General features: G+C 43.5%; 1 protein-coding gene across 1 annotated transcript in view; it reads left to right on the forward strand.

Annotated features, from left to right (window-relative positions):
* Positions 1-638: 638 nt before the first annotated feature.
* LOC122552192 (adhesion G protein-coupled receptor E3-like) overlaps positions 639-16,437 on the forward strand; it is a 52,585-nt gene continuing 36,786 nt past the window's right edge. The window contains exons 1-6 of the mRNA XM_043694788.2: positions 639-663; positions 3,344-3,424; positions 7,116-7,250; positions 7,725-7,856; positions 9,153-9,241; positions 11,756-11,854. Of these exons, the coding sequence (XP_043550723.2) occupies positions 639-663; positions 3,344-3,424; positions 7,116-7,250; positions 7,725-7,856; positions 9,153-9,241; positions 11,756-11,854 (561 nt within the window). The remainder of the gene's footprint in view (positions 664-3,343; positions 3,425-7,115; positions 7,251-7,724; positions 7,857-9,152; positions 9,242-11,755; positions 11,855-16,437) is intronic.

Genomic DNA, 16,437 nt, shown 5'->3' on the forward strand with positions numbered 1-16,437 from the left:
CCTGACAGCACTGGTAATTACAGACCAGTGAGCTTTACTTCGGTTGTGGATTAAATGTTGGAAAAGGTTATAAGAGATAGGATTTATAATCATCTCGATAGGAATAGGTTGATTAGGGATAGTCAACATGGTTTTGTGAAGGGTAGGTCGTGCCTCACAAACCTTATCACGTTGCTTGAGAATGTGACCAAACAGGTGAATGAGGGTAAAGCCATTGATGTGGTGTATATGGATTTCAGTAAGGCGTTTGATAAGGTTCCCCATGGTAGGCTACTGCATAAAATATGGAGGCATGGGATTGAGGGCAATTTAGTAGTTTGGATCAAACATTGGCTATCTGAAAGAAGACAGAGGATTGTGGTTGATGTAGAAATGTTCATCCTGGAGTTCAGTTACTAGTGGTATACCACAAGGATCTGTTTTGGGTCCACTGCTGTTTGTCATTTTTATAAATGACCTGGATGAGGGCATAGAAGGATGGGTTAGTGGACGACACTAAGGTTGGTACAGTTGTGGCTAGTGTGGAAGGATGTTGTAGATTACAGAGGGGCATAGATAAGATGCAGAGCTGGGCTGAGAGGTGGCAAGTGGAGTTTAATGCAGAAAAGTGTGAGGTGATTCACTTTGGAATGAGTAACATGAATACAAAGTACTCGGCAAATGGTAAGATTCTTTGTAGTATAAATAAGTAGAGAGATCTCTTTGTCTGCTTAGATCCCTCAAAGTTGCCACCCAAGTTGATAGGGCTGTTAAGAAGGCAGGTGGTGAGTTAGCTTTTATTAGTAAAGGAATTGAGTTTTGGAACCATGAGGATGTGCTGCAGCTGTACAAAACTCTGGTGTGGCCGCACTTGGAGTACTGTGCACAGTTCTGGTCACTGCATTATAGGAAGGATGTGGAAGCTTTGGAAGGGGGTTCAGAGGAGATTTACTAGGATGTTGTCTGGTATGGAGGGAAGGTCTTACGAGGAAAGGCTGAGGGACTTGAGGCTGTTTTTGTCAGAGAGAAGAAGGTTGAAAGGTGACTTAATTGAGACATATAAGATAATCAGGGGTTAGATGGGGTGGACAGTGAGAGCATTTTTCCTAAAATGGTGATGGCTAGCACAAGGGGGCATAGCTTCAAATTGATTAGATTAGATTAGATTACTAATTGCAGGGTGATAGATAGGTAGTTTCTTTACTCAGAGCAGTAAGAGCATGGAACGCCCTGCCTGCAACAGATGTAGACTTGCCAACCTTATGGGCATTTAAATGGTGATTGGACAAGCATACGGATGAGAATGGTGTAGATTAGATGGGCTTCATATTGGTTTCACAGCAACATCGAGGGCGTAAAGGCCTGTACTGCACTGTAATGTTCTATGTTCTCACTCCAGTTCTACTGGCTCTTCATCTCCCCCCTCTTCACTCGTGCTCTCCCGTCTCCTCTCCTCCCTTCCCATTACATCCACTTTCCTCCTTTGCTCTAACTCCCACCTCTTCTCGCCCCTTCCCCTGCGCCTCTCTCCTATCCCGTTCTCCTTTCTCTGTTGAAAACAGACCAATGTCTGACCTCTTACTCTTGTTGTTTTTCCTCACAATACTCTCCTTCTTGAATCCTGTGTAATCCATGATTACCTGTATTTGCCACAGGGACAAAACTCTGGATCGATTATTTGTCATGAGCAGAGACAACTCCTCCATTGTTCTTTAAAATACAGCTTTAAGATTTTAAACAGTGAGGCAGGAAATGTAAGCATTTGCAGAACTAACTTGTCTTCTCCATTCTGAGAAATGTTGCTGATTTCTGTCTACAGTAATGTAGACGGAAATAAACAGACCACAACTTATTGGCAATATCTTAGTTTCCTAGTAAGTTCACTGAAGATAACTTTCAAGAGACATTATCGATTGGGTCAAAAGGATAAAACTCTGATTAAGCTCAGCTCAAGTACCATGTACAGCTCTGGGGAGGTCGGTTAGCTCAGTTGGTTAGAACGCTGATTTATGCTGCCGAGTGAAGCCAGCAACGTAGGTTCCTTTTCCGTACCAGATGAGGTTTGCATGAAGGACTTTTCCTTCTCAACCTCTCTCCTCACCTGAGGTGCAGTGACCCTCGGGTTAAACCACTACCAGTCGTCACTGTCTGATGAGAGAGCAACCCTATGGTCTGATATGGATGTAGCGACTAACCTTATAAGGACTCTGCAAGGAGTTCCAAAGACTTACAATGCTCTAAGAGAAGAAATTACTCCTCATCTCAGTCTTAAATTGGTGCCCCATAGTGGTGAGAATCTGCCCTCTGGTCCAGACCCTTCCCCATGAGGGGAAACATCCTGTCAGCATTTACTCTGTTAAGACCCCTCATGTTTCAATGAGATCACCTCATTCTTCTAAACTCCAGTGAGTAGAGTCCCAGCCTGTTTAATCTTTGCTCATAAGACAATCCAATTACAGTGAAGTTGACAGGTAAATCTTAGCAACCACAGGTTGATGGAGATCAGGAATTCACTGGCTGCAGTAGAAGTAGAAATTCTCATCACGTTGTTTAAAATAGAAGATGCATGCAGATAACGTGATTAAATACAATAGGAGTTTAATCTCCGACACAGGGAGGAGTCAGAGAACGAGTCAGATACCTCGAATTTTGCAAATCCACCTCCATTCGGTCATTTAATATAGTTTAAAACCTGACCCCTCAGGGAACAGATCAGATGGTCACCAAGTACTTTTACATCAATGCTGCACCACAGAGCCATTGATGTCATTACATTGCGACTGTGTCTTAAACAAGTCCCTGCTCGCTATTAGTGGGAGCCTTGTACACACCCTGAATTGCCATTGTTACTATTACATCATCTAGCAACACAATGGTATGGAGGTCGATATTTAAGGTATTAGCTGCTCACCTGACTCTTCCCTGCCCAATGGGTAGGGTGGATTAAAATCAAGGCCAATTGGATTTCATCAGCCAGGTTTACTTGATAGCGTCTTGTAAATTGTGATACTGACCTCATTATGTCTCTTAATTTGCCATTTAGCTTCAGGTAATATGTCCACATTGAAGTTTCCAGGTTGTTGTACAAAACCAATTAGTTTCACAGTGGCTTTCAGGGGAAGGGGCAATCCATCTGTGCCCAATCTGGGCCTATGCATATGTATCAAACTCAGGCAATGTAGTGGGACGTCAGTCATGTTTCCAACTAAACCCAGTTCCATCCCCAATCCCTGCTGGTTGAAAGGTTGATGGGCCTGCGCATGGGGATAGGTGAAGGATTGGTGAATGAGTAAATTTTTTCAGGGCAGGAAGAGAGGCAACCGGAGAACAAAATTCTAAAATGCCTCATTTCTTTTTCTCCCAGTGGTCTGCTTCATGTGGGGCCCGTGCCCAGCTTGGTCTTGTTCTGGGAGTTCCTCTGTTCGGAAGAGTCATAACCGTGTGGGTAAGTGTTAAGCAAGATCAGGAGACTGATGTGTGATTGAAGACAATGGCCAGGTCTTTCCCTGTCAGTTTCTGACCCTGTCAGCCATGCAAAGAGGCTGCAGTATCTGTATCTTGCAGCAATCAGGGGTATTAAATACCTCTGCCCGCATGTGTCACATCCATTCCCCACACCTATGCCCCACACCCATGCCCTATGCTTATGTGCTATATGCATGCATAACACCCTTGCCTCACACGCATTCCTGACACCTTTGCCTCACACATTCCCCAAATCCATTCCCCATACCTATGAACATCATCACCGTGAACAATGGTGGCCCATCTGTAAAAGCCATTGTTTTGCATTTTTATTTGAACAAAAGTGGCCTTTATCATAAGTGGACTAGAATATAAAAATAAGGAGGCCAACAACAGATATACAGGGCCTTAGAGAGAGTGCATCTACTGTTCTGCCTGCAGGTTATTGAGGACAGATATATTCGGAATTGGAAGAGCATTCGTAAGGCTTAGTCCTGGGTTGAAGGCATTATGTTATGAAGTTGAAGGTATGTACTGTACCTTTAAGAGAGAGTGAATGATGTTCTGCACTGAGAGCTTACGAGAGCAGTCTCAAAGTGTACCGGAAAATTAAAAATATGTAACATTTGGTTGTGAAATAGATACCTGAGTTGGTTGCTGTTTTGCAACAATTCAAATTTAGCCACTTGGTTTGAATTATGCCCCAGGATACAAAAATCCAATTGAGTTTGAATTTATTGTTTTGCCAACATCAAACGAATGAGACAATCCAATATTGGGGATATAAATAAGGCAGGCATTTTGAAAATCAGACAGAGCAACTGCCAGAGAGAGAAACCCAAGACATTGAAACATTCTCTATCAAAGGTACCTTTTCATACGAAGCATTTTCACAGTAAAAAGAATGAATACGACCCAGGGAGATCTTCAGACCCAGGGAGATCTTCAGACAGAAGAAGACAGACATCGCTGACAACAGCTGCTGTACAGTTTTGAAATTAAGTTGGTGTAATTTTAATAAGTGTTTTATTGGAAAAATATATTGTTATAGAGTTGGAGGCAGTTAATAAGCAGTTGGGAGAAAGGGGGGCTTAGAATTGTGATTAGCTGTTGTTTAATGTTCGCTTTTTTAGAGTTAAAGAATAACTTGCTTTTTTTAAATTATGGAATTTGGGAGTTCACTGTCACTCATATTTTAACAGATAACAAGGCAAGGTGAGCCTTTCTGGGTGCTTAATTTAATTAACGGAGAGGTTTGCTGCTGTGTGATTACAATTATCTCATGAGGATTGGGTGGTCCTAAACCTATTGGAAGAAGAAAAGGTGGGGAGAAACTTTATAAAGATCAGGGTGAGAAGGGTTGTGGTGAGTTGCGTAGCAAATTCAAGCCAGGTGGCCAGCAAGGCACTCTCAAAGTGGGGCGCAAGCTGTGAGGTGAGTTTCCCAGTCAGGCAGAGTGGGTTGCTAATGAAGGGGGATTATAGCTTGTTAAGCACCTTGTTAACAGTGTTACTCACCTCATCAATACTCAGCCTCCACGTCTTCCCAAGCATACCAAACAAGCTTGATGTCAGGAATACTCGATATAGAAGTTAAAACAGGACCCTGCTGACTACAGTTCACTTACTGTGAAGGAATTCTACCTCAGACACTAGGCACCAATACCTTAGTCACCAAATGTACCTCACTTCCATGTACATTGACATCCAACATGTGGCAACTTCTTTTTTTTATGCAGAATGCCTACAGTGTGGAGACAGACCCTACCAACCAACAAGTCCATACTGATCCTCCAAAGAGTAACCCAACCAGACCGGTTCTCCTTTCCTATATTTGCCCCTGACTATACACCTAACCTAGGCATCCCTGATCACTATGGGCAATTTAGCACAGCCAATCCACCTAACCTGCACATCCTTTGGACTGTGGGAGGAAACTGGAGCACCCAGTGGAAACCCAGGCAGACATAGGGAGAATGTGCAAACTTCTCACAGACATTCGCCCAAGGCTGGAATCGAACATGGGTCCCTGGCGCAGTGTAGCAGCAGTACTAACCACTAAGCCACTGTGCCTCAAAGGACTCTTTTGAACATCTCTGATCCACTTCTGCATTTGAACACTGCTCCAGCACAGATCATTGTAATGCTGCAGTAAGGACACTCAAGGATGTTCAGGGACACACACCATGGACTGCACCAGGCTGTTTGCTCACTGTCATAGTGCACATTCATTGTGAGCCTTACCGAGCTCACAGCAGGTCCCAGGTTCGATTCCAGCCTCAGGTGACTGTGTGGAGTTTGCACATTCTCCCTGTGTCTGCGTGGGTTTCCTCCCACAGTCCAAAGGTGTGCAGGTCAGGTAAATTGACCATGCTAAATTGCCCATAGTGTTAGGTGCATTAGTCAGAGGGAAATGGGTCTGGGCGGGTGACTCTTCGGAGGGTCGGTGTGGACTGGTTGGGTCAAAGGGCCTATTTCCACACTGTAGGGAATCTAACCATGTCCACAGTGTCCCTGTCTTACACTACCTTGGCTTTTTGTGCTTTACCTTTCAGTCCCACACATTGGGCTCATACTACTTCTGTGGAAGTGTCATATCGGTCTTGAAATGTTAATTTATTTTCTCTGTACTGGCAGAGTTTTTCCAATATTTCCTGATTTTTTTTTAATCAAATTGCCAGTATCCACATTATTTTGCTCATATTACCTCTGTCTGGCCTTGCTGTTCAGCACAGACTGAAAGAAAGTAACCTTGTCATGGTTGTCATCAGGCCTCTGTCTAGTCATCAAAACCAGAGAACAGGAGTGGCAGTAGACTATTTGGCCCTTCAAACCTGTTTCACTGTTAAGAACATGGACGATCTTCCAACTCAGTGCCTAATTCCTGTTTTTCCTCCATATCCTGGTCTCTTTAGCCCCAACTTTTATGTCCAGCTCCTTTTTGGAATCATACAATGTTTTGGCTTTAGTCATTTTCTGTGGTAGAAAATTCCATAGACTCACCATTCCCTGAATGAAAAGATTTCTCCTCATATTAGTCCTATATGGTTTACCCCATATCCTTAAATAATGGCTTCTGATTCTGGACTGTCCCACCATCAGGGACATCCGTCCTTCATCTACCCTGACTTGTCCTGTTTGAATTTCATATGTAGCAATGAGGTACCCTCTTCATTCTTCTGAACTCCAGCCAATATAATCTTAATTAATCCAACTTCTTCTCATACATTAGTCCCACCAATCTAGAAATCAGCTCTACACTGCCTCCATGGTCTGAACATCTGTCTTCAAATAAGGAGACCAAAATTGCACACAAAAGTCAAAGGCTTGTTCAGAAGTCCCTGCATGATGTCCCCCATAATTTTCTTAATGGCTGGATAGCTCTCCAAGGCACGTAGGATAATCAGCCATGATCATTGCATGATGTAACATATTCAAAGGGCTGAATGGCCTACTCCTGCTTCTGTTCTCTATATTTCTATGAGGTGGATTTTCGATCAATAAAAGAGTTGAGGGTTATGAAGAACAGAAGAGAAGGTGAGCTGAAGGCCACAGTCCAGTCAGCTATTGAATGGTGGAGCAGGCTTGAGGGGCTGAGTGGCCTCCATTTGCTTCTATATGTGAGGTTTTAAATAGTGATCCAGCCATTAACAAACATCACTGTTTACACAGATATCAATCATTGTACATCTTCACTGTGTGATCCATCTGCATTATGTCGCAACTTAACTGGGAACTATGACTGCTACTGTGGTACAGGGTTTACCCCCATTCCTGGGAGCTCTGGCATTGCAACAGTTTGTAAAGGTAAGGAGAATAATCTAATGAGTGATTAAACATGAGCATTAACCTCTTGTTTGTGATAATGTTGTCAGTTCTTCAGGTCCAGGCCTCCAAAGGAATTTGAGACTAACGTCCAAGTCAAATCAGACAGAAGAATTGAGGAGAAACTGTGTTAGCTAAAGACTTGTTAAAATGTGGAACTTGCTACAGCATGGAGTAATTGAGCATCGATGCATGAGATAAAAGAGTACATGAGGGAGAAAGGAATAGAAAGCTATGTTGATAGGGTGAGAAGGCGTTGGAGCAGGCTCTTAAGTGGAGCATCAAGACTATCATCTTTCTAATGGACCGAATGGTGTGTTTTTGTGCTGCAAATTGTAACGTAAATTATTAATAACAAGTTACCAAGTGTTGGCTCAAGTGAGAGACTGTGTAGTTCAAGTCTGTTCAGTCCAGTTCGTGAGCAGTTACTGTGACATCTTTTCCTCTTCACTGCAGATGTGGACGAGTGTGAGAATGAAGATGTGTGTGGCAAGAACACAACCTGTCATAACTCCTTGGGGAGTTACCGCTGTATCTGTCGGGCAGGATTTCAGCCAGTGCCAGAACAAACACAAGGGACCTGTACAGGTGAAGGCAATGATTGACACAGAGAGCTGCATGAAAATGATTATTGACACTGAGGGCTTGTGGGGGGTGTCAGGCGACACATATGGGGGTAGAAATTAGTTTGAGTCCACTACTAGGCCGAGACACCTGATGCACAGGTAGCTTCCTCATAGACTATAGTTGCCTGAGACCTAGGAAATTGAACCTAAGGCCCCACCTTTGGGGCCTTTCCTGAGGAATTCTGTGCAACTGGCAATGACTGTGAGATCAGTCCTGGAGAAGAGTGGGTCAGAAAGGGCAATGGTGGGAGTTTTGGGATATCTAAAAGCTTGTGGAGCTGTAAATAAATTAAATTCATCTTCAGTTGCTGGTTGCCAAGAATCACAAGTCACATCTCATTAAGCAAATATTCTTTACAGGGTCTTCCCGCAGGTGCTCTTTGACAGAATTATAAAGCTTAATGGATTCCTAAAAACTGATCTTTGTTAACCTATAATTTGGACTAATCTCTGAGAAGGCTTGTTGATATTGTGTATGTCAGTTTGGCTCAGTTATTACCACTCTGGGTCAGAAGGACGCTGGTGTGAAATGCCATGCCAGGATTTGAGAATGTAATCTAAATTGTTAGCACCCTCCTCCACCCCAGTTTATGTCACAAATAGACAATGTGGTTAAAGAAGCTTTGGGCATCGGAGTTGGGACATCATGTTGAGGTTGGACAGAACATTGGTAAAGTCATAAGAAGGATATTATTAAGCTAGAGAGGGTTCAGAAAAGATTTACCAGAATATTACTGTGTATGGAAGGTTTTGAATTATCAAGAAAGGCTGGGCCTTTTTTCACTGGAGTGTAGGAAGTTGAGAGGTGACTTTATTGCAGTTATAAAATCATGACAGTTATAAATAGTGTTAATAGTAGGTATCTTTTCCCTAGGATGGGGATTTTAAGATGTGGGGGCATATTTTTATGATGAGAGGTTTAAAAATGATGAGGGCCAAATCTTTTACACAGAGGGTAGTTCACGTGTGGAATGAACTTTCTGAGGAACAATTACAACATTTGAAAGACACTTAGATAAGTACATGAATAGGAAAGGTTTGGAGGGAAATGGGCCAGGTGCAGCCAGGAGGGAATAGTTTAGTTTGGGATGATGTTCAGCAAGGACTGGTTGAACCGAAGGGTCTGTCTTGTGAGATGTCAAAACTGGGCTCCATCTGCCCAGTAAGGTGGACATCAGAAATCCATAGTAGAAAGATGGCAGAGTTTTGAACTGGGTACTAATGTTGAAAGATTTCTTAACTACTTTAATTTTTACAGTGCAACCTCTCAACTGTCCCAACCCAAAAAAGCCAAACAATTCCATCCTCGCACAATGTGGTGGGAAGCATTCACAAACCCTTGAACAGGTATGTGACCCATATTTTTCCATCCCCAAACTGACCTACTGAAAAAATCCTTATGCTTAATGAGATCCATTTCTTTGTACCCACGATTTTTGATTGAACATGAGTGCAGACTTGAAGTGACTCAAGATGACTATAACAGTCACAGGTAATGATTGCAGATTTTAAAAGTTGAACAAAAGAAAATAATGTTTCAAAAATCAGCAGTTACTTTCCAAGCAAACTAGCACCTCATTGATATGTCACATCAGAATGTTTAAATGTATCACCCTAGACCTTGCCAAAAGAGACCTCATTTGGAAGCTTCTCTCCTGCTCTGATAATGACACCTCAACAAGTGAAAATTCATCATCTTTAGATTTGCCTCCCGCAACCTGATCCCCCACCTCATTAGTTAGACAGGGTCTTGGGAAGCCACTCTGTCCCTAGACTGGTTCATGTTTTCTTGACCACAGGCTTGGCTTTCAAATGAGATGTTAAAGCCAGATCCTATGTGTCTCCTTGGGGAGAACCAAGATCACAGTGGCACTCCTGTGGAGAAAGCACCAGGGGAGCTTCTAGTGATGTCAAATCAAGATTTAATCCTCAATATGAAACATTAAACAGTTTATCGTTATCTAATTGCTTAGCATTGCTGTTTATGGGAACTTCCTGTGTGAAAATTGAATGTCACTTATTTACATAAGTGGAAACAGGCCCTTTGGCCCAACAAGTCCACACTGACCCGCTGAAGAGCAACCCACCCGGACCCATTCCCCTACATTTAACCCCTTCACCTAAAACTAGGGGCAATTTAGCATAGCCAATTCACCTAACCTGCACATTTTTGGACTGTGGGAGGAAACCAGAGCACCCGGAGGAAACCCACGCAGACACGGGGAGAATGTGCAAACTCCACACAGTCAGTCGCCTGAGGCGGGAATGGAACCCGGGTCTCTGGTGCTATGAGGCAGCAGTGCTGACCACTGTGCCACTGTGCTGCCCATATCTTATCTTACGTTACAACTGTGACAAAGTCAATATCATGGACAAAACAGCTAACTCCAGAAGTAAGATGAGAGTGGCTGTCTTTAAAGCCCACATTTGACTAAGTGTGGCATCAAGGAACTCCATCAAAACTGGAATCAGTCGGAATCAGGGAAAACTCTCTGGTGGTTGGAGTCTCAGCTGGCACAAGGGAAAATGGTTGTGGTTGTTGGAGGTCAGTCAACCCAGCTCAAAGTCATCTCTGCAGGGGCTCTCAGGGTTGTATCCTAACCCAACCATCTTCAGCTTCATCGGCAAACATCCCTCCATCAGAAGTGAGGATGTTCATACAATGTCCAGCACCATTCATCACTCCTGAGATACTGAACCTGGCTGTGTCCATATGCAGCAAAACCCGAACAATATTCAGACTTGGATTGATAAGTGGGAAGGTGTACTCATGCCACACAAGTGGCAGGCAATGACTATCACTGACAAGAGAAAGTCTGAACATGACGATCAATGGCATTACCATCACTGAATCCCCCACTATCAATGCCCTGGGGGTTACCATTGACCAGGAATTGAATTGAACCAGCTAAAGAAGTACAGTGGCTGCAAAGCAGGTCAACCCTGCAGTGAGTAACTCATCCTCTGAGTCTCCAAATCCTGTACACTATCCATAAAACACAAGTCCAGGTATGAAGTGAAATACACTTTAGTTGCCTGGGTGAATGTCGCTCCAACAGCACAGCAGAAGCTGGATAACATTCAGGAGAGAGTAGCCTGTTTGATTGGCTCCCTATCCACCACCTTCCACATTCTCTCCCTCTACCGGTGACACAGTGTGAGTACAGTATATATTAACAAGATTTACTGCAGCAACCCGTCAAGGCTCCTATAGCAGCACCTCAGAAAATTGTCACCTCTAGGGCAGGGGCTGCTGATGCCTGGGAACATCACCAAACTGTAGATAACACACATCCTGACGTGAAATTATATTGCTGTTCCCTTGCTGTGACTGAGACCAAATACTGGAACAACCTGCACCCCTGCCTTATGAACAGCACTCCAAGTACCCTCTACACAAGATGGACAGCAAGAATTCAAGAATGAAATTCACCCTCACCTTCCAGAGGGCAATTAGGTATGGAGAATGAATAATAAATGCTGGCCTAATCAGTGCTACCCGTTTCCCATGAACATTTAAATTATTTAAGAATATGTTGTCCAGCATTTTCAAATGTCTGAAGGGAATCAAGGGTGCGATATGTTATAAGTACCTTCAGAAGGTACTTGCTCACACATCCCATTCCAACAAGGTGCCCCAACACTAATGCTATGAACTCCAGGGAGTTAGAATCAGACATCACTATCTGGTACAATCCCGTGTCACCACTAGCAACACAAATAATTCCAGACAATATGAAATTAATTCTCCAGGGTTTTGCTGTTGGGACTGTTGCTTTGGTGGATTTTGTAGCTTGACTTATCCAGTGGTTTTCAATGAGAAGGGGTGCTTTTTAACTATTGTCTTGTTCCACTGTCCAGCCAAACTCTGTGGGTGATGAGTCTTGCTTCATAAGAGAATCAGCTCGCCGATTACTTGATAAAGTCTGTCAGAATTTCAGCATCACAGACGATATCCAGGTAAGGAGTTATAGACCCAGTGTTTTTATTTGCTCCAAAACTGCTATGGTTCTGGTGCAGAGTGAGTTACTCTACAAGGCCAGTCATGAAGAATGATGCTGGAGCCAATCTTAATTAAACCTACCTTTGTTTAAAGGGTGAAACAGTACAAGCATATACCTTCAAACTCAATCATTTATAGTTTCAGTTAATATCTCTTTAATTTTTTTTAATGTTTAATGTTTTCTAATTGACCTATTTTCTAATCAGTCTGTTCAGCAATGTTATTATACACCTCTGGAGCAGGTGAGACTTGAAACCAGCTGTCTCAATTCAGAGGAATGATCCACTACCATTGCATCACAACACAGTCCTTGAAAGCCTCTTTGTATGGACTCAATTGAGATCCTAATTAATATCGTCCATTAGCACATAATCAAACAGAGTCAAAGTGTGGTGCTGGAAAAGCACAGCAGGTCAGGCAGCATCCAAGGAACAGGAAAGTCAACGCTTTGGACCTAAGCCCTTCATCAGAAATGTGGAGGAGAAAGGGTGAGGCTGGGGGGAAGGTAGATGGGAAAGTGATAAGTGGACGCAGGAGGGGAGTGATGGATCGGTGGGGAGGATGGAGCAGATAGGCAGGAAGGAAAATGAACAGGTAGGATGGGTCAAGAAGGCAGGGTTGGATCTGGGATGAGGTGGGAGGAGGGGAGATTTGGAAACTAGTGAAATCATTGTTGATGCCGTGTGGTTGAAGGGTCCCAAGGCGGAAGATGAGGCATTCTTCCTCTATTTGGCAGATAGCTTTGATTTGGCGGTGGAGGAGGTCCAGGACTTACATGTCCTTGGTGGAGTGGATGTTGGGAAGGGGATGTTGATGTGATCGGCCATAGGGCAGTGGGATTGTTTGGTGCGTGTGTTCCAGACATGTTCCCTGAAACCTTCCGCGAGTTGGTGTCCTGTCTCCCTGATGTAGAGGAGGCCACATTGAGAGCAACAGATGCAGTGGATGAGGTGGGTGGATGTACAGGAAAATCTCTGCCAGATGTGAAAAATCATTTGGAGCCTTGGACGGAGGTGAGAGGGGAGGTGTGGGCGCAGGTTTTGCACCTCGTGCGGCAACAAGGAAGGTGCCAGGTCCCCCTCCACATTCTTGACGAAAGGCTTATGCCCAAAACTTCGACTCTCCTGCTCCTCGGATGCTGCCTGACTTAATGTGCTTTTCCAGCGCCACTCTTTTTAGAGTCATAGAGATGTACAGCATGGAAACAGACCCTTCGGTACAACCTGTCCACGCCGACCAGATATCACAACCCAATCTAGTCCCACCTGCCAGCACCCAGTCCATATCCCTCCAAACCCTTCCTATTCAGATACCCATCCAAATGCCTCTTAAATGTTGCAATTGTACCAGCCTCCACCACTTCCTCTGGCTCATTCCATACACGTACCACCCTCTGTGTGAAAAGGTCTCTTTTATATCTTTCCCCTCTCACCCTAAACCTATGCCCTCTAGTTCTGGACTCCCCGATCCCAGGGAAAAGACTTTGTCTATTTACCCTATCCATGCCCCTCATAATTTTGTAAACCTCTATAAGGTCACCCCTCAGCCTCCGATGCTCCAGGGAAAACAGCCCCAGCCTGTTCAGCCTCTCCCTATAGCTCAAATCCTCCAACACTGGCAACATCCTTGTAAATCTTTTCTGAACCCTTTCAAGTTTCACAACATCTTTCAGATAGGAAGGAGACCAGAATTGCACGCAATATTCCAACAGTGGCCTAACCAATGTCCTGTACAGCCGCAACATTACCTCCCAACTCCTGTACTCAATACTCTGACCAATTAAGGAAAGCATACCAAATGCCTTCTTTACTATCCTATCTACCTGCGACTCCACTTTCAAGGAGCTATGAACCTGCACTCCAAGGTCTCTTTGTTCAGCAACATTCACTAGGACCTTACCATTAAGGGTATAAGTCCTGTTAAGATTTGCTTTCCCAAAATGCAGCACCTTGCATTTATCTGAATTAAACTCCATCTGCCACTTCTCAGCCCATTGGCCCAGCTCATCAAGATCCTGTTGTAAACTGAGGTAACCCTCTTTGCTGTCCACTACACCCCCAATTTTGGTGTCATCTGCAAACTTACTAACTATATCTCTTATGCTCACATCCAAATCATTTATGTAAATGACAAAAAGTAGAGGACCCAGCACTGCTCCTTGTGGCACTCCACTGGTCACAGGCCTCCAGTCTGAAAAACAACCTTCCTCCACCACCCTCTGTCTTCTACCTTTGAGCCAGTTCTGTATCCAAATGGCCAGTTCTCCCTGTATTCCGTGAGACCTAACCTTGCTAATCAGTCTCCCATGGGGAACCTTGTCGAATGCCTTACTGAAGTCCATATAGATCACATCTACCACTCTGCCCTCATCAATCTTCTTTGTTACTTCCTCAAAAAACTCAATCAAGTTTGTGAGACATGATTTCCCACGCACAAAGCCATGTTGACTATCCCAAATCAGTCCTTGCCTTTCTAAATACATGTACATCCTGTCCCTCAGGATTCCTTCCAACAACATGCCCACCACCGACGTCAGGCTCACCAGTTTATAGTTCCCTGACTTGTCCTTTCCACCCGTCTTAAACAGTGGCACCACGTTTGCCAACCTCCAGTCTTCCAGAACCTCACCTGTGACTAGCGATGATACAAATATCTCAGCAAGAAGCCCAGCAATCACTTCTCTAGCTTCCCTCAGAGTTCTAGGGTACACCTGATCAGGTCCTGGGGATTTATCTACTTTTATGTATTTCAAGGCATCTAGCACTTCCTCCTCTGTAATATGGACATTTTGCAAGATGTCACCATCTATTTCCGTACAGTCTATATCTTCCATATCCTTTTCCACAGTAAATACTGATGCAAAATATTCATTTAGTATCTCCCCCATTTTCTGCGGCTCCACACAAAGGCCACTTTGCTGATCTTTGAGAGGCCCTATTTTCCCCCCAGTTACTCTTTTGTCCTTAATATTTTTGTAAAACTCTTTGGATTCTCCTTAATTCTATTTGCCAAAGCTATCTCATGTCCCCTTTTTGCCCTCCTGATTTCCCTCTTAAGTATACTCCTACTTCCTTTATACTCACTCGATCTTTCCTGTCTATACCTGACATATGCTTCCTTTTTCTTAACCAAACCCTCAATTTCTTTAGTCATCCAGCATTCCCTATACCTACCAGCCTTTCCTTTCACACTAACAGGAATATACTTTTTCTGGATTCTCGTTATCTCATTTCTGAAGGCTTCCCATTTTCTAGCCGTCCCTTTACCGGCGAACATCTGCCCCCAATCAACTTTTGAAAGTTCTTGCCTCATACCGTCAAAATTGGCCTTTCTCCAATTTAAAACTTCAACTTTTAGGTCTGGTCTATCCTGTTCCATCATTATTTTAAATCTAATAGAATTATGGTTGCTGGCCCCAAAGTGCTCCCCCCACTGACACCTCAGTCACCTGCCCTGCCTTATTTCCCAAGAGCAGGTCAAGTGTTGCACCTTTTCTAGTAGGTACATCCACATCCTGAATCAGAAAATTTCTTATACACACTTGACAAATTCCTCTCCATCTAAACCCTTAATACTATGGCAGTCCCAGTCTATGTTTGGAAAGTTAAAATCCCCTACCATAACCACCCTATTATTCTTACAGATAGCTGAGATCTCCTTACAAGTTTGTTTCTCAATTTCCCTCTGACTATTAGGGGGTCTATAATACAATCCTAATAAGGGTATCATCCCTTTCTTATTTCTCGGTTCCACCCAAATAACTTCCCTTGATGTATTTCCAGGAATATCCTCCCTCAGCACAGCTGTAATGCTATCCCTTATCAAAAATGCCATCCCCCCAACTCCCCCCGCCTCCCTTTCTATTTTTGTTTCACTCTGACTCTCCAGCATTTGCAGTCCTTGCTTTGTCCTACATAATTAAACACCATTGCTGAACAATTAACACAAAGGACAAAAACCAGCCTCCCATCCATTGACTGCACCTATACTTCCTGCTGCCTGAGGAAAGCAGCCAATATAATCAAAGACTCTTCCCATCCTGATTATACTCTCTTCTATCCTCTTCTGACAGATGTATAATATAAAAGCTTGCATACATGGACAAATAGATTCAAAACTAGCTTCTTCTCTGCTGCTTTTAGACTTCTGAATGGAGCTCTTAAATTTTAACTTTAATGTTCGTCTCGTTCCATGTACATCTTCTCTGCAGCTGTAACATAATATTCTTCGCTCTGCTCTACTATCCTATGCACATTGTTACGGTATGATCTGCCTGTACTGCATGTAAAACAAAACTTTTCACTGTACCTAGGTATATGCGACAATCAAAAATCAAATAAATTCAAATTTAGCAAGTCAATCTGATACATCGGATTTAGATGTGTACTAAAGTATGGATAACATGGGTTAAAACTCCAGCTCTATCTTTGTACTAGGATTCACATGATTTCAGTTTCAGCCTGTAGGAACCAGGGCTGAATTATTTGCTTGACCTATCAAGCAAAGGTGCCTGGGTTCACTTGAGATTTTGCAGACTTCC

Source organism: Chiloscyllium plagiosum, unplaced genomic scaffold (assembly GCF_037043375.1).
Source record: "Chiloscyllium plagiosum isolate Xiang-an unplaced genomic scaffold, Cpla_swu_hap1 HiC_scaffold_45, whole genome shotgun sequence".
In the NCBI taxonomy this organism is placed as follows: domain Eukaryota; kingdom Metazoa; phylum Chordata; class Chondrichthyes; order Orectolobiformes; family Hemiscylliidae; genus Chiloscyllium; species Chiloscyllium plagiosum.